This window comes from Mobula hypostoma, chromosome 6 (genome assembly GCF_963921235.1).
Source record: "Mobula hypostoma chromosome 6, sMobHyp1.1, whole genome shotgun sequence".
NCBI lineage: Eukaryota > Metazoa > Chordata > Chondrichthyes > Myliobatiformes > Myliobatidae > Mobula > Mobula hypostoma.
The window spans coordinates 115,242,284-115,261,969 of record NC_086102.1 but is presented as its reverse complement, the minus strand read 5'-3'; the positions used below and the strand labels follow the sequence as shown (position 1 = coordinate 115,261,969).

General features: G+C 43.5%; 1 protein-coding gene across 1 annotated transcript in view; it reads left to right on the top strand.

Annotated features, from left to right (window-relative positions):
* Nucleotides 1-9,615: 9,615 nt before the first annotated feature.
* ftcd (formimidoyltransferase cyclodeaminase) overlaps nucleotides 9,616-19,686 on the top strand; it is a 54,786-nt gene continuing 44,715 nt past the window's right edge. Inside the window, exon 1 of the mRNA XM_063051514.1 lies at nucleotides 9,616-9,821. Within this exon, the coding sequence (XP_062907584.1) occupies nucleotides 9,768-9,821 (54 nt within the window). The 5' untranslated portion in view covers nucleotides 9,616-9,767. The remainder of the gene's footprint in view (nucleotides 9,822-19,686) is intronic.

Here is a 19,686-nt window from a genome sequence, read left to right as displayed (position 1 = left end):
CTTTTATCGTCTTGTACATCTCTATTCAGTCACCTCTTGTCCTCCAAAGAGAAAGGCCCAAGCTTGCTCAACCTATCTGTAATGTTTCAGGAACAGCTTCTTCCCCTACGCCATCAGGTTTCTGAATGGACAATGAACCCGTGAACACTTCTTCAGTATTTCATTTTCTCCCCTCTCATTTTGCACTCCTCATTTAATGTACTTTTAAATATACTACTTATTCATGACTATATATTGCAATGTACTGCTGCCACAAAACAACAAATTTCAATGCATGACATTAAACCTGATTCTGATTCTAACACAGGCCGTCCAGTCCAGGCACGTCCTGGTAAATCTCCTCTACACCCTCTCTAAAGCTTCCACATCCTTCCATTAATGAGGCGAGCAGGCTCAGTACAATATTCCAAGTGTGGTCAAACAGAATTTCAGAGAGCTGCAACATTACCTCGTGGCTCTTGAACTTAGTCCCCTGATTAATGAAGGCCAACACACCATACTCCTTCTTAACCAGGGGTCCCCAACCGTTTTTGCACCGCGGATCGGTTTAATACTGACAATATTCTTGCGGACCAGCTGACCGGGGGTGGGGGGGGTGTTCAAGTAGGGTTAAACTCACCTCAACATGGCTTTTACAGTTAGGGTTGCCAACTTTCTCACTTCCACATAAGGGACAAAAGTAGCAGTCAAATACAGGACACTTACGTTTACCCCGAGAAAGACTACCATGACCATAAAGCCTTGTGCAGGCACCTGGGTGTGCATGTGTGACATGCACATATGTGTACGTGCTGTTTTTTTTCCACAAATCGGTTTTGGCTTAATCTTCCCGACTACATTGTACATACATTATTTCTACTTTATATAGGCTGTGTATTTATCATATCATTCCTGCTTTTACTATATGTTAGTGTTATTTTAGGTTTTATGTGTTATTTGGTATGATTTGTTAGATTATTTTTTGGGTCTGGGAACGCACAAAAATTTTTCACAAATAAATTGGTAATTGCTTCTTCTCTTTACGCCATTTCGGCAGGAAAGGTTTCATAGGAATGCTTTACCTTAGTGGGGGAAATATGGGACAAGGGCGGTCCCGTACCGGACAAACCAATTTAGCCCAATATATGGGATGTCCCGGCAAATACGGGACAGTTAGCAACCCTATGTTCAATTTCAACAATGCATAACAGGGAATGTGGAAAGGTGCAGCTGACTCGTATCGTTTCCTCGCGGCCCGGTAGCACATGCTTTGCGGCCTGGTGGTTGGGGACCGCTGTTCTTAACCACACTAACACAACTTTGAGGGATCTATGGATGTGGACACTAAGGTCCCGCTGCTCCTCCACATTGCCAAGAATCCTGCCTTCAACTTCAATCTTCCAAAGTGAATCTCCTCATACTTTTCTAGGTTGTAATTACCCCCTCTCAACTTAAAAACATGCCCTCCAGAATTAGATATTTCATATCCTGGGGAAAAAATATTGGCTGTGCACTCCGTTGGTGCCCTGCATGATTTTAAAAACTCCTATTAAATCTCCCCATCGACCTCTGCCAATCCAGAGAAAGCAGCCCCAGCTTGTACAACCTCTCCTCAAAGCACGTGTCCTCCAAACCAGACAGCATCCTGGTAAACCTCTTCTGCACCTTCTTTTAATGAGGTGATCAGAATCACACACAAAACTCTAAATCTGTCCTAACCAGAATATTACAAATCTGTAACATAACTACCTACCTTGACTGTTGAAGGCAAGCATATCATGTACCTTCTGTACCACACACTAAATGTGGCCACTTAAAGGGAGCCATGTAGCTGGATCCCAAGATCAATGCTCATCAATGCAGTTAAGGATACTGCCATTATCTGTGTACTCTCCCTTGATGTTCGATCTCTCAAAGTGCAACACCTCACACTTGCATGGACTACACTCCATTTGCCACTCCTCTGCCCATGTCAACATTTGATCCATATCCCACTATATCCTTTTGCAATCGTCTATGCATCCTACAACACCACCAATCTTTGTGTCATCTGCAAACGTATTCACCTATCCTTCCACATTTTCATCCAAACCATATATCTATATCTTCTATAGGCAAGGCAATTTTGGATCCAATCAGCTAAATCACCATGGATCCCATGAATCCCAGTTTCCTGGATGAACCTACCATGTGGGACCTTGTTGAATTCCTTATAATCCATGTATACAATATCCACTTCATCACCTCCGCAGAAAGCTCAATCAGATTAGGCAGAAGTAACCTGCCCCGCACACAGCCACACTGATTGCCCTTAATTAGGTCATGCTTCTTCTAATGCTCATAAATCCTTGCAATAAAATCCTCTCCATTATTTTCCCCATATTGCCACGAGACTTGGTCTATAACTTCCAGAATTATCCTTACTTCCCTTCTTAAACAAAGGAAAAACAAAAGCTGTCCAGCAGGCCTCCAGCGCCACACCTGAGGCAAGCAAAGGTCGAAATATCAAGACCCCAGCAAATTCATCTCTTGCTTCTCCCAATAAACTGGGGTAGTTCCCATCAGGTCATGAGGACTGATTCACCTTAACAAAAAGAGACCCAGCCTACCACTTTCCCGATCTTGAGATACCGCAGCACCTTGGTATGCTCCACTGTGATCTCACTGTCCCCCACATTCTACTCCTCGGTGAATATGGACACATATTAGGAACTCGCCCACACCCTCTGCCTCCAAGCACATGCACCCTCCTTTGGCCTTGAGTTGCCCTGTCCTCTCCGTAGTTATCCTCTTGCTCTTGACAAATGTGTAGAATGCCTTGGGATTCTCCGGCTTGCTGACAACTTTTCATGACCACTTTAGTTTTCCAAAATTCTTTCCTGAGTTCCCTTCTGGCTCCTTTATATTCCTCAAGACAGTTAGACATAGGAGCAGAATTAGGCCATTTGGCCCATCATGTCTGCTCCACCATTCCATCGAGGCTGATTTATTATCCCTCTCAACCCCATTATCCTGCCTTCTCCCTGTAACCTTTGACACCCTTACTAATTAAGAATCTGTCAACCTCCACTTTAAATATACCCAGTGATTTGGCCTCCACAGCTGTCTATGGTAATAAATTTCACAGATTCACCACCTTCTGCTAAAGAAATTCCTCCTCATCTCTGTTCTGAAAGGACGTGTGCCCTCTGGTCCTAGGCTTCCCCACTATAGGAAACATTGTTTCCACATCCACTCTATTCAGGCCTTTCAATATTATATACGTTTCAATGAGATTGTCCCTCAGTCTTCTAAACTCCAATGAATGCAGGCCCAGAGCTATCAAACACTCCTCCTCGAAACAACGCGTGCATTGAAATCATTCAGCTGAACAGAACAGGTCTTTAAAATCTAAAAGAAAGTCCAGATTTTAAATGATGATTGGAAAATTGGTGTTTTGGTTTACTCATGTACAACACTTCCTATCAAACAGGTATTTCAATGGAAATGTCCCTCAAGTACAAATCATTGGCCACCATCAGATACAGAAATTACAACAGTTTTTGTATTGGCTTGTCAACCCAACTGATTTACTAAAGCCAATTTTCCACATAAATTGTGGCTGTATTTCTTGCCCAGAGGTGCAGGCAATGGTCCTAGGTAGTACCAGAAAGTTTAATTGAATTGGTTTCTCAACTTTTAGCCTACATCACCTTAACTCTTACATTATATAAAGAGCAATATAAAATACTAACCAGTGAGGATACAAGGCACAGGTTACATCAGGAACCAAGTACCTACATGGAACAAATATCACACACTGTCCACTGAGCTACATAAGGACATGTAGAGTCATCGGGAGATGTAGCACAGAAACAAGCCTTCAACCCCATGGAGTCCATGCCAATCATCAACTACCCATTTACACCAATTCTACATTAACCCCATTTTTAAATTCTCCCCACATTCCCATCAACAGCCCCAGATTCTACACTCACCTACACACTGGAGGCCATTTACAATGGTCAATTAACCTACCAAACTGCCTGTCCTTGAGACCTGGGAAGAAACCAGAGAACTTGGAGAGACAAGTTATGGTGATTAACTGGGTCTCTTATCCCTGGAGTGAAGGAGGCTGAGGCATGACATGATGGAGGTATATAAAATGATTGGAGTAGGGACAGGGTATCTAGCTAGTATTGGCTTCCTATGGTAGAACTAGAGATCCTAGATTTAGGAGAGAAGGACAAGGGGATTTGAGATAAATACAAAACCAAAACATAAATTATACAATGTTGTGGGCACGTGGCCAAGTAGTTAAGGCATTCGACTAGTGATCTGAAGGTTGTGAGTTCGAGCCCCAGCCGAGGCAGTGTGTTGTGTCCTTGAGCAAGGCACTTAATCACGCAGTGCTCTGCAATGACACTGGTGCCAAGCTGTATGGGTCCTAATGCCCTTCCCTTGGACAACATTGGTGTTGTGGAGAGGCGAGACTTGCAACATGAGCAACTGCTGGTCTTCAATACAACCGTGCCCAGGCCTGCGCCCTGGAAAGTGAAGACTTTCCAGGCACATATCCATGGTCTCGCAAGACTAACGGATGCCTTTAATTAATACAAGGTTATACAAGAAACAAAATTAGGATTTCTCCTTAAATTACATCCCTTTAATCCAGACAGCAGCCTCTTAAACCTATTCTGCATCCTCTCCGAAGCCTCCATGTCCCTCCTATAATGCGGCAACCTGAATGAAATGCAGTCATCTAAATGTGGCCGACCAGAATTTTATAAATTCTCAACATAACTTGCTGACTCCTGAACTCAATGCCTTGGGTAATAAAGCCAAGCATGCCGTACGCCTGAACCACCAAATCAACCTGTGCAGCCACCTTAGGGGAACAACAAGTGGAATTACTTTATATCATGATTGAGGGTTTCAGAAGGCAGGCATTGAACAGGTATCATGCTATAAGGTGAGGTTAGCCAGGCTATAGGTTTATGGTCTCTGCAACGATGGAGGCTGAGGGGACCTGACAGAGTTTATAAGACTAAGAGGCAGACAAAATCGAAAAGGGTGAATGCAGGACTGGAGGTGTTATATTTGAATGTGTGCAGATGAACCTGTAGCTCAGTTGCAGATTGGTGGGTATGACGTTGTTGGCATCACTGAATCATGGCTGAAAGAAGATTATAGCTGGGAGCTTAATGTCCAAGGACACACATTGTATCAAAAGGACAGGCAGGTAGGCAGAGGGGATGGTGTGGCTCTGTTGATAAATCAGATCATTAAAAAGAGGTAACATAGGGTCAGTAGGTGATGAGTCATGGGTAGAGCTAAGGAACTGCAAGGGTAAAGAGACCCTGATGGAGTTGTATACAGACCCCCAAACAGTCGTAAAGAAGTGGTCTACAAATTACAATGCATGCCAAAGGAGGTTCACAAAAATGATTACAGGATTGAACGGCTTGGTCTTTTAAGAGACTTTTGGATAGGTACATGGAGCTTAGAAAAACAGAGGGCTATGGGTAACCCTAGTAATTTCTGAAGTTTGTACATGCTTGGTGCAGCATTGTGGACTGAAGAGCTTGTATTGTACTGCAGGTTTTCTATGTTTCTAATATGAGGAGCGTTTGATGGTTCTGGGTCTGTATTCACCAGAATTTTGAAAAATGAGGGGTGACCTAATTGAAACCTATCGAATGGTGAAAGGTCTTGATAGAGTGGATGTGGAGAGGATGTTTTCTTTGGTGGGAGTGTCTAGGACCTGACGACTCAGCCTCAGAATAGAGGGATGTCCTTTTAGAATGGAGATGAGGGGGAATTTCTTTAGCTAGAGACTGGTGAATCTCTGGAATTCATTGCCACAGGCAGATGTGAAGGCCAGGTTTTAATGAAAATTTAAGGATGAGGTTGATAGATTCTTGATTGGTCAAGGCATGAAGGGATACGGAGAGAAGGCAGGAGATGGGGTTGAGGGGAAAATTGGATCAGTCATGATGAAGTGGCAGACTAGACTCAATGAGCCAAATGTCCTAAATCTGCTCCTATATCTTATTATGTTATTAAGAGAAACATAGGTAGCAAACAGTCAGAACCCTTTTCCCAGGATAAAAGTATCTAACACTTGAAAGCTTGCATTTAAAGTGTGTGTGTGTGTGTGTGTGTGTGTGTGTGTGTGTGTGGGGGGGGGGGAGCGCGGGGTGACGGTAAGTTCAAAGGAGATGTGTGTGGCAAGATTTTAACACAGGAGGGATGAAGGGGAAGATGGACGCCAGGGCCAGTAAAAACTGGCAGGAACAAAGTAATAGATACGATGGGGTGGATAGTTTGAAGTGTGTGTACTTTAATGCTGATATTAGAACATCGAAGAGTACAGCACAGGAATAGGCCCTTCAGCCCACAAGGTTGCATCGAACCAGGTAAAAAGTAAATCAAAAAAACCCCAGAAACTAATCTGTCCTACCTGCACCATGTCCATATCCCTCCATCTTCATCGTATCTGGGTGTCTATCGAAACACCTCTTAAAGGCATCTAATATGTTTGCCTCTACCACAATGAATTCCAGGCATCACTAGACTTTAAGTAAAAATGTACTCCCTCTCACCTTCAATGCATGCCCTCCGGTATTAGATATTTCTTCCCTGGGAAAAAGATATTCCCTATCTACTCTACCTATGCCTGTCATAATCTTATAAACCTCAATCAGATGTCCCCTCAGCTTTTGTCCCTCCAGAGAAAACAAAGCAAGATTGTCCAGCCTCTCACGATAGCTGAGCTCTTCTGCACCCTCTCCAAAGCCTCAACATCCTTCCTATAGTGGGGCAACCAGAACTGTACCCAATACACCAGATGTGCCCTAACCAGAGTTCTATCAAGTTGCAACATAACATCCTGACTTTTGAATTTAATGCTTCAACAAATAAAAACAAGCATTCCATAAGCTTTTTAACCACCTTATCAACCTGTGTAGCCACTTCCAAAGAACTATGAACTTGGACCCCAAGATCTCTCTGTTCAGCAACACTGTGTAAGGGTCTTACCCTTAACAGTGTACTGTCTCCTTGCATTTGCTCTACCAAGGGGCAACACTTCACATTTATCTGGGTTAAACTGCATCTGCCATTTCTCTGCCCGTATCGGCAACTGATCTAAATTGCCATGTATTCTTTGCCAGTCTTCGACACTATCCACAACTCCACCAATCTTGGTATCATCGGCAAAATTACTAACCCACCCATCTACATTTTCATCCAGGTCATTTATATACATGACAAACAGCAGAGGTCCCAGCACAGATACCTGCAAAACACCACTAAATACAGATCTCTAGCTCAAATAAGTACCTTCGACCACAACCTTCTGTCTTCTATGCACGAGCCAGATCTGAATCCAAACAACCAATTTGATGCAGACCCCCATGCATCCTAATCTTCTGGATTAGAGGTGACGAGGGTGATTGATGTAGCTGTGGATGTTGTCCATACGGATTTTAATAAGACGTTTGACAAAGTCCCTCATGGGAAGCTCTTATTCTAGCTGGAGATCTGTGATTAGTGGTATTCTGCAGGGATCTGTGCCACTTCTGCTGTTTATGATGTATATAAATGACCTGGCTGAAAATGTAGATGGGTTTGGTTTGTAAGCTTGAAGATAATACAAAGATTGATGGTGCTGTGGATAGTGTAGAAGATTGGCAAAGAATACAGTGAGATACAGATCATTTGCAGAGATGGGCGGGGAAATGGCAGATGGAGTTTAACCCGGCAAAATGTGAAGTGTTGCTCCTTGGTAGGTCAAATGTAAAGAGACCTTACATTGTTAAGGGCAAGATCCTTAACAGTGTTGATGAGCAGAGAGATCTTGGGGTCCAAGATCATATCTCCCTGAAAGTGGCTACACAGGTTGATAGGGTGGTTAAGAAGGTTTATGGCATGCTCGCCTTTATTAGTCGAGGCACTGAGTTCAAAAATCATGAAGTTATGTTGCAGATCTATTAAACTCTAGTTATGCAGCATTTGGATTATTGCAGACAGTTCTAGTCACCCCATTATAGGAAGCATGTCAAGACTTTGGAGAGGGTGCAGAAAAGGTTTACCAGGAAGCTGCCTGCATTAGAGGGCATGTGGTATAATGAGAGGTTGGACAACATCCACGTCCCATTCCCATTCTGACATGTCTATCCACGGCCTCCTCTACTGTAAAGACTGTAAAGATGAAGCCACACCTAGGTTGGAGGAACAACACCTTATATTCCGTCTGGGTAGCCTCCAACCTGATGGCATGAACATCGACTTCTCTAACTTCCGCTAAGGCCCCACCTCCCCCTTGTACCCCATCTGTTACTTATTTTTATGCACACATTCTTTCTCTCACTCTCCTTTTTCTCCCTCTGTCCCTCTGAATATACCCCTTGCCCATCCTCTGGGTACACCCCCCCCTTGTCTTTCTTCCCGGACCTCCTGTCCCATGATCCTCTCGTATCCCCTTTTGCCTATCACCTGTCCAGCTCTTGGCTCTATCCCTCCCGCTCCTGTCTTCTCCTATCATTTTGGATCTCCCACTCCAACTTTCAAATCCCTTACTCACTCTTCCTTCAGTTAGTCCTGACAAAGGGTCTCGGCCTGAAACGTCGACTGCACCTCTTCCTACAGATGCTGCCTGGCCTGCTGCGTTTACCAGCAACTTTGATGTGTGTTGCTTGAATTTCCAGCATCTGCAGAATTCCTGTTGTTTGGACAACTGGGTTGCTTTCTTTGGAGCGGCGGAGACTCAGGGGAGATCTGAGATGAATTAGGCAAACAGTATCTTTGTCCCAGGGTTGAAATGCCCAATACCAAAGAGCTTGCATTTAAGTGAGGGGCATGTTTTTTTCACAGAGAGTGGTTGGAATGAGCTGCCTGGGCTGGTGGTAAAGGTGGAAACATTAGGGACTTCTAAGAGACATTTAGACAGGTACATGAATGAGAGGAAAATGGAAAGATATGGACATTGTGCAGGGAGAAGAGGTACATTTCGTTGGCCATTTGATTGACCACATTTAATTGGTTCAGCACTACGCTGTTGGCTGAATGGCCTGTTCCTGTGCTGAACTGGTCTATGTTCTATGAATATGCTGAGAATGGAGGGATATGTGTATTGTGTAGACAGAAGGAATTTGTTCAGTTAGGCATTTGAGTACTAATTTAATTAGCAAAAGGGCCTGTTCCTGTGCTGTACTGGTCTATGTTCCTTGTTCTGGGACAATAATTGAGCTGAATGTCACACGGGCATTGGCAATGATGTGACAGTGTTCCCCAGCCAAGGCAGCGAGAGTGCTGCTCGAGTAGCTGTTTGTAAAAACCTCCTGACCTGCATCATGTTAGAAGCAAAGTGAACTGGAGAGTGTGAATGAAATAGTGTGGTGAAGTTAAAAGACAGAATTTGGAGAATTCCTCGGTGATTCTGGCTTTGCCCTGAGATGATGCAGAATAAAATTGTGTAGCTGCTGAGCCTAGAAGTAAAGAAATGGTTTTGTTGACTTCATGTTTGTAGGGTGGAACTATTTATGTGTTTGATATCTGTGTACCTTTAAGATCTGTTGTCCTGTACTACCTTGTGTGTCATGTGGTACAGCAGGGTCCCGTCCTTCCGAGTAATTGATTGACAGACTGTGGAAAGTCCAATGAGGCTGGAATTCGAGCTCTGATACCCTCCAGTCGAGCGCTGTGATTGTGATCAGCTTCAGGTCCACTGTGTCCTGAGTTACTGAGGAGACGGCTTCCACATTTTATTTATTTTGCAGTGTTATTTGACTTCTCTTTGAAGAAACATGGCCCAGCTGGTGGAGTGTGTGCCAAATTTTTCCAACGGGCAGGACAAAACGGTAAGGATGCCAATGGGCTGTACTTGTGCTCGGTGAATGACTGCCAGTGTGTTTACACCTCGTAGAGGGGTAAATAGTCGAAATAACTGATCCAAATGGACGTTGTCCTGAATGGAGCAGCCTCAAAATGGAGCCCAGATGGACAAATAGTATCTGGGTGAACGTCTTGTAATCCACGCTGAGGGGAACATCAGGGATCAGTTATACAAGGAGAATAAACAGTCGACGTTTCGAGCCAGGACTCTTCATCAGGATTTATCAGGAGGTCTGGTGGAGGACTTTGGCCTGAAACATCGACAACTTATTCCCCTCCTTAGATGCTGCCTGCCTTACTGACTTCTGCAGCATTTTCTGTTTGTTGCTCAAGACTTCCAGCATCTGCGGAATTTCAATTACATGTGGGTATCGCCCCACTTTTTTCAACCCCATTCCTCTGCCTTCTCCCTGTAACCCTTCACCCCCTTACCATTCAAGAGCCTATCAATTTCTGTCTTAAATACACCCAATGACTTGACCCCCACCACCCGCTGCAGCAACAAATTCTACACATTCACCACCCTGTGGCTGAACACATTCCTCCTCCTCTCAGTTGTAAAGCGATGTCCCTTTGTTCTGAGGCTGTGCCCTTGGAACCGAGACATTGCAGAACCCTGAAGGTTTCAATGAGATCCCCCCTCATCCTTCTGAACTCCACTGAGTACAGGACATCAAATGCTCCTCCTACATTCATCCAGGGGTCATCCATGTGAACCTTCATCTGCACCCTCTCCAGGAGCTGAGCATCTTAAATACAGGGCCCAAAACTGCTCACAGTGTCAATATGTGGTCTGATCAAAGCCCCAGCTGTACATCCTTGTTCGAGTCCTCTCAAAATGGATGCTAATTTGACTTCTTGACTAATGACTCAACCAGCAAGCTAACCTCGTGAGAGTCCTGAACGAGGTCTCCCAAGTCCCTTTGCACTTCCGATTTCTGAATTCTTTCCCCATTTACAGAACAGTCCACACCTTTACTCCTCCTGCCAAAGTGCATCACCCCACACTGTATTCCAACCAACTGACTCACTTTCAAGGACTGAACAGCTCCCGTTCTCAGAATTATTTTTTCACTTGTATATGTAGGTGTTTATTTATTGAGATACAGTACGGAATTGGCCTTTCCGGCCCTTCAAACCGAGCTGCCCAGCAACCCGAGCCTAAACACGGGACAATTTACAATGACCAATTAGACTACCAACCGGTACGTCTTTGGACTGTGCAAGGAGGAAACCCACACGGTCAGGGGGCAGGTGCAGACAGCAGCAGGAATTGAACCCAGGTCGCTGGTACTGTAAAGTGTTTTAGTGCGGTACCGTGCTCGTACAGCTTGCCTTCTTTTGTGCATTGGTTGTTTGTCAGTCTTGTTTGTGCAGGGTTGTGCAGTGCATTGATTCTATTGTATTTCTTTGTCCTACTGTGAATGCTTGCAAGAAAATGAATCTCTAGATAGTACATGGTGACCTTGATAATATATTTACTTTGAACTTCGATCTGCCACTTTGCTCACTCTCCCAACCGGCATAAGTCCTTCTTTAGACTCTCTGCTTCTGTGACACTCTTTGCCCCTCCACCCATCTTGGTTCCATTTGCAAATTTTGCCACAGTGCCATCAGTTCCTTCAGATGGGTTACAACAGTAGGGAGTTCCCAGCAGGTCAATATTCGCCAGTGAAGAGAGGAGAAATGAGGTAATATTACCAATAGGTAACCTACAGCAGAACTGCTAGTTCTGATACAGTGGAACCACAAGGCAATAAGACAGAGGAGCAAGATTAGGCCACTCAGCCCATCTGGTCTGCTCCATCATTCCATCATGGCTGACTTATTGTCCCTCTCTACTCCATTCTCCTGCCTTCTTTCCATAACCTTTGACACCCTGACTAATCAAGAACCTGTCAACCTCTGCTTTAAATATACCCAGTGGCCTGGTCCACAGCTGTCTGTGGCAAGATTAACTACTCTCTGGCTAAAGGAATTCCTCCTTATCTCTATTCTAAATGGACATCCCTCTATTTTGAAGCTGTACCTTGTCCTGGACTCCCTCACTATAGGAACCATCCTCTCCACATCCACTCTATCTGGGCCTTTCATTAGGTTGAGTCTGTAAAACTGCGGTATTATCATGTAGGAGAGGAGATAGAAAAAGAGGAAAGTAAGAAAATTTACTGTTGGAGGAGAAGATTAGTGGCTAAAGGAGGGACACGGAGGTTCTGGTCCTCCTGTTTTTGCCCCCTTTCCTTCACAGGAAGGAGAAATCACAAATGATCCATCAAAATATTGTCCTATTACTTGTTTACAAACTATATATAAAATTGTAACATCATGTATCTCGCAACTAATCACCACTCACTTTGATAACCACAGTATACAGTACTCACAGAAGAGCAGATGTAAAGGACAACTGATAATAGATTCTGTCATTCTAAATCAAGCCCAGTGGACAAGCAGAAATCTTTCATATTGTTATATTGACTACCAAAACGCATTTGATTTTGTCTCACACTCATGGTTAATAGAAGTTCATAATATAAATAAATTACACTCAATACTTGTCAAATTCCTTCAACATCTAAAGAAGCATTGGTGTACTATAATCACCCTATCTATTAACAACCAAAAAAAAGAACAACTACCGTTACCAAAATAAACCGAGGCATTTTCTAGGGCAACTCTCTAAGCCCACTATGGTTCTGTCTAGCTTTAAACCCCTTTTCTAATTTCCTGAATCAAACAAAAATTGGGTATCAGATTAGAAACAACAAAATGAATTACACCTTGACACATCTCCTACACATGGACAATTAGAAATTATACGCTCTTTCATCAGTAAAACTAAAGCAATTAGTTCAAATAGTAGAACTATTATCGAAAGGTATAAACAAGAGCTTTGGACTAGATAAGTGCAGATTATTAAACATAAAGGTGCAAAGAGCTAACAGAACTCAAAACAGAGCAGCAGGATATAATACAACCAGTAGATGGATATGAAATGTGTAAGTATCTGGGGTATCAAAAAGCAAAGTGCGATAAAGGGGAAATTTTCAATAGAATTTACCTCAAGGCTTAAGAAAATCTGCCAAACAGAGCTCAATAGTAAAAATATAATAAAGGCAATAAACACTTTTGTTATACACATATTGATGTATTCTTTTGGCATAATATCTTGGTCCGAAACTGATCTGGAAAATTTACAAAGAAGAATAAGACCTGAAATAACAAATTTTAGAAAACACTATGTACGCTCGAATGCACTTTTATTAACACTACCTAGGACAGGAAGGGGCAGAGGAATAACAGATATAAAAAATTTACACAACAGTCAGACAAAAGTTCTAAGGATATATTTTCATCAACAAAAACGAGATTCAGCACTCCATGTGCATATATGTAATTCTGGTGAGAAGTACACACCACTGAACTTAAATGAAAGCAGAATTCAGAAAAATGAAGAAATTATCACTATTGAAGAAAAAGTTAACCAATGGAAGAGCATGACCCTCCATGGAAGACATCCCCACAATCTGAACGGACTAGATGTCGACAAGGAAGCGTCGAACACCTGTCTCAGAGTTGGAAACATCTTCCCAGAAACAGAAGGATTCCTTGTGGCAATAGAAGACCAGGTGGTTAATGCAAAAATGATCAAAAATACATAATAAAAGACCAACAAATTCAAGATGATGAACGCAGAAAATGCCAGGAGTTCCAGAAACTATCCAAAACATTACAGGCTCCTGCAGCAGTTTAACTCAATCTGATTACTTAAACAGGCACAATCAAGTGGCAAACACCTTTCACCAAAATCTTACTTTAAAATACAATTTCATAAAAGAAACCATACCTTACAATAAATAAAAGCCTGGTCCAGTTTACAGTCAGAGACTCACAAAATTACATTACGACCAATCAGACATTGCAGATAGCACAATCCATAATAACTGTCTGGATATAACAATACAGGATAAACAAACAAGAACAACTTACTTAATAGATATAACCATTCCAAACACACATAAAATATAGAAATCGATAAGTGAAAAACACCAGAAAAATACTGAATTAAAAGAGGAAACTGAAAGACTATGGAACATGAACAGGATATACATTATCCCATCAGTAATATCTACAACTGGTGCCATCCCAAACTCACTACACAATAGCATTAAACAATTAGGCCAGCACAGCAATATTTATGTAAATCTTCAGAAAGCCACAATATTAAACACCACCAGAATAGTCCAAAAGTTCCTAGCAATTGAATGCATTTGGCTATGCCCGTACCTCAGGTTTTACCAGCTTGAGCTAAGAAAAAACAAAAATACAATAATAATAATAATAATAATAATTTTATTTATATAGCACCATACATTAAGATGCAACTTCAAAGTGCTTTAGAAAGAGTGTAAATATAGTCATAAAAATACAAAAGTAAAAATCATAAGTCAAACGTTATATAGAATAAAATGTAATCAAATATACCAAATTATATAAATGTAATCACCCCTCAGAGGCATTAAGTAATCCTATAACTAATTAAAAAGCAGGCTTTTGGAAGTGTATTGAAATGTTCCACAGTACTAGCCTGGCGTTTCTCAGTTGGTAGAGTATTCCAAATTTCTGGTCCATAAGAGCAAAAGGCCACATCAGCGGTTCTTATATGCTTGGCTCTAGGAGCACCATGTAAATCAGTATTCATGGACCTAAGTTTAAGATGAGGAATGTAAGGGGTTAGACTCTCCAAAATATACTGAGGAGTTATATTATTCAGAGCTGTATATATATAATCAAGAATATTTTCACATTGATCCAAAAGGACATAGGCAGCCAGCGTAATGATGCCAAAACCGGTGAAATATGCTCAGATTTTCTTCTTTTTGGTTAAGACTTTTGCAGAGAACTGTGCCCACAACTCTCTGCGGTTTCTTGCAGTCATGGGTAGAACTGTTGCTGTCCCAAGCTGTGATGCAATAGGATATTCTACGGTGCATCGATAAAAAATGCTGAAGGTCATCAGCTTTCTGAGGAAGCAGAGGCACTGGTGCATTTTCTAAGCCACAGGTCCACATGGCTGAATGAGGGCAAGTCCTTGGTGATGTTTACACACTGTGCGTTAAATATCCTCCCAGATGCTATGTGGTGGTGATATATTTGCTGTGCCGAGGAATCTGCCTTCAGGAAGGCCTGCGTCTCTCAGTGGCAAGCATTAGCCATGTTGTTCTTCAGGAGTTGTCTGTCTTTTATTGGGAGCGTTTCAGAGTCTGGCACAGAGTCAGAACCCCTAAACCCCACCAACCCCAACCCAACAGCAGAGTGAGACGTTCTGCCTGCTCGAGTAGCCAGACAAAGTGGCAGACTGCTCAGTGAAGGGTTGAGTTACAATTCACTGATCAAAGATTAGTTTTATTTGCAACATGTACGTTGAAACATTGCAACATACAGTGAAATGTGTAATTTTGCGTCACATCAGCCAGGATTGTGCAGGGGGCAGACTGCAGGTGTCACTAGACTCTCAGCAGCAACAGAGCACGCCCTCAACTTACTAACCCTATCTGTACGTCTTTGAAATGCGGGAGGAAACTGCAGCACCTAGAGGAAACCCGCTTGGTCGTGGGGAGAACTTACAAACTTCCCACAGACAGCAGTGGGCAATAAACCCTGATCGGTCGTTGCTGGCACTGTAAAGTGACATGCTCAACGCTGCACTACTGAGGCCCATGCTGGAAAAGCTTCCTGCAGTCCGGATACGTGGGGGCTCATGGGTTTGGGCAGAGATTGACTGTACTCAGTCACTCACTGAACCCAGACCCTGAAACTCCCCTTCAAGAACCAGTTACACCCCATGCCTGTCAGAATCTCCCCTTCAAGAACCAGTTACCCACCATGTCGCTAGGAAGTGGCCTGTGCAGAGATGATTCCTGAACAGGCCACTCTCCAATTTTCCTCACCCAACCTCTTGTCCAGACCTGGAGATCAGTCTGAAAGGGAGTCCTCCTTTGACATAGAACATTACAGCATAGTACAGGCCCTTCAGCCCACGATATTTTAATTTACCCTAAGCTCAATCTAACCCTTAACTCCTACATAACCCATTTTCCTATCATCCATGTGCCTTTCTAAGAGACTAGTAAATGCCCCTTATGTATCTGTCTTTACCACCACCCCCGGTAAAGTGTTCTACGTACCACCACTCTCTGTGTTTAGAACTTACCTGTGACATCCCCCCCTATATTTTTCTCCACTCACCTTAAAATTATGCCCTCATGTATTAGCCATTTCCACCCTGGAAAAGGGTCTCTGGGTCTCCACTCTATCTATGCTTCTCATAATCTTGTACACCGCTGTCAGGTCATCTCTCATCCTTCTTTGCTCCAAAGAGATAAGCCCTAGCTCGCTCGACCTGTCCTCATAAGACATGCCTTCTAGTCCCAGTAAATCTCCTCTGCACCCTCTCCAAAGCTTCCACATCCTTTCTATAATGAGGCGACCAGAACTGAGCACAATATTCCAGGTGTGGTCTAACCAGGGTGTTATGTAGCTCCAACAACACCTGCCGGCTCTTGGACTCAGCTTTACATTTGGGGACACGGGATGGAGAATGCTGCTCTGGACACTACCCTGCATTTAGTCCCTGAAGTTGTTTCATTCGTGGCCTGGAGGAGCCAATGCTTCATGTGCCAATGGTGAGTGAGAGATTATGGCTCCTGTTTCAGTGTTCGTGGGAGGTGCTCTTCAGAATACTGGTTGCACTTCAGTCCCGTGCTACTTTCTGCGAAGGCTGAGAAAAGTCCATCTCCCACCCCCCATCCTCACCACATTCTACAGAGGTTGTATTGAGAGCAGCCTGAGCAGCTGCATCACTGCCTGGTTCGGAAATTGTACCATCTCGGATCGCAAGACCCTGCAGCGGATAGTGAGGTCAGCTGAGAAGATCATCGGGGTCTCTCTTCCCACCATTACAGACATTTACACCACACGCTGCATCTGCAAAGCCAACAGCATTATGAAGAACCCCACACACCCCTCATACAAACTCTTCTCCCTCCTGCCATCTGGCAAAAGGTATCGAAGCATTTGGGCTTTCACGACCAGACTATGTAACAGTTTCTTCCCCCAAGCCATCAGACTCCTTAATACTCAGAGTCTAGACTGACATCTACATTGTTTATTATTATATTGTAATTGGTCCTCTACTGTGTCTATTGTCTTGTTTATTAATTATCGTACTGCCCTGCACTGTTTTGTGCACTTTATGTAGTCCTGTGCAGGTCTGTAGTCTAGTGCAGTTTTTGTGTTGTTTTACGTAGTCTAGTGTAGCATGGTATTGTCTCACTTAGTCTAGTGTAGTTTTGTGTTGTTTCATGTAGCACCATGGTCCTGAAGGAATGTTGTTTTGTTTTTACTGTGTACTGTGCCAGCAGTCTATGGTCGAAATGACAATAAAAAGTGACGTAACTTGACTTGACTGACCTTGGCCAACCCATGTGGCAAAGGGTGAGTCACCCAGGGGAGCCCCCCTTCATCTGCTCCTGGGCCTGGGCATGGTGGCAATTCACAGGTCCAGGCAACAGGCCATCAAAGTGTCTGTTTGAGGTGACCACCCTCCCACAATCTGTGGATATGTTGGTGCTGGCTTGTCCCTGGAGAAGGAGGTCGTGGTGTCGACTGGCTCGCTGAAGGGCTCCCAGGATCTATGGGCTTCGCAGGGGATGGAGAACACATTTCAAAGTTCAGAGTAAATATATTATCAAAATATGCCACCATGAGATTAATTTTTTTGCAAGCATTCACAGGAGAATAGCAAAAACTGCACACAATGACTGCCAAACGATCAATGTGCGAAAGAAGACAAACTGTGCAAGGACTACAAAAAGTAAATAAATAATACTGAGAGCATGAGCGCCAAGTCTCTGAAAGTGAGTCCATAGGTTGTGAAATCAGTTCAGAGTTGAGGCTCCGAACTCATGAGACTCCGAGGCAAATGTTTTACCTTTTGTTACTGTTTTGGATAAAATTATTTTAAAAGGCAGTCAGAATAGACAGTCAGTCAGTATCTTGGTCATAGGGTAGAAAAGTCAAATCAGAGGGCATACATTTAAGATCAGATGGGGTAAGTTCAAAGGAGATGTGTGCTCAAGTGTTTCAGAGAGGATTGGGTGCCTGGAATGTGCTGCTGGGTTGTTGGTGTAGGCAAATATGATGGAGGCATTTACAAGGCTCTTGGATAGACACATGAATGTGCAGAGAAATGAAGGATATGGATCATGCACAGGCAGAACTAAATAGATCAATTTGGCATTATATTAATAATTGGGGTGTGGGGCCTGTTCCTGTGCTGTACTTTTCTATGTTTTAAACAAAATACTAAATAGGAGCCTGACTGTGAGGGCCTGAAGAGGAATTGAAGATTGGATGCAAACAAACAACAAATTAGATAATCTGCCCCATTGAGATCTCCTATATTGGACAAATGTGGCAATCATGTTTGCCTGAATGATTTTATCATCCTCATTGGGGAATTGTGTTTGGACAAAGCGACAAGCAGCCCGGCCTTTGGTCGAGGTCTGAGATATCTCGTATTTGTATAGGAGGAGTCTGGAGCACTTTAATCTGCTGGAGGAACTTACAGGGTTGAGCAGGTTCTGTGGGGGGGGGGGGAAACAATTAGGGTCACGACCTCTAGTTCTAGTCCCATTCAACCTCAGTGGAAAAAGCCTGCATTTACCCTATCTACAACCCACCTAATTCTGTATACCTTTATCAAATCTTCCCTCATTCTGCTACGTTCTATAAAATCCTAACCTTTACAAACTTCTCCTAAAAATCAGGTCCACAAGTCCTGGCAACGTCCTTGTAAATTTTCTCAGTATTCTTTCTTGACAATAGGTACTCCTGTTTGAGTACTGTTGGGGCGGACAGCCTACCTGGGGGAAGCAACAGTGGCTGTGCCTCTGGCACAGAGTCTGGCCCTGTGGTTCAGAAGGGTAGGGAAAGGAAGAGGATGGTAGCAGTGATAGGGGACTCCATAGTTTGGGGGTCAGACAGGTGATTCTGTGGATGCAGGAAAGAAGCACGGATAGTAGTTTGCCTCCCAGGTGCCAGGGTCCGGGATGTTTCTGATCACGTCCACGATATCTTGAAGTGGGAAGGAGAACAGCCAGAGGACATGATACATATTGGTACCAATGACATAGGCAGGAAAAGGGAGGAGGTCCTGAAAACAGACTACAGGGAGATATGAAGGAAGTTGAGAAGCAGGACCACAAAGGTAGTAATCTCAGGATTACTGCCTGTGCCACACAACAGTGAGTATAGGAATAGAGTGAGGTGGAGGATAAATGTGTGGCTGAGGGATTGGAGCAGGGGTCAGAGATTCAGATTTCTGGATCATTGGGACCTCTTTTGGGTCAGGAGTGACCTGTACAAAAAGGACGGGTTGCACGTGAATCCAATATCCTGGTAGGGAGGTTTGCTAAGGCTAATGGGGAGAGTTTAAACTAGAATTGCTGGGGGGGTGGGAACTAAACTGAAGAGACGGAGGAAGAGGCGGCTGGCTCACAAATAGAGAAAGATTGGAGACAGTGTGAGAGGGAGGATAGGCAGGTGATAGAGAAGGGATGTGCTCAGACTGATGATTTGAAATGTTTCTGTTTTAATGCAAGGTGTATTATGAGCAAAGCCGATGAGCTTAGAGCGTGGATCAGTACTTGGAGCTATGATGTTGTGGCCATTACAGAGACTTGGATGGCTCAGGGGCAGGAATGGTTACTTCAAGTGCCAGGCTTTAGTTGTTTCAGAAAGGACAGGGAGGAGGCAAAAGAGGTGGGGGAG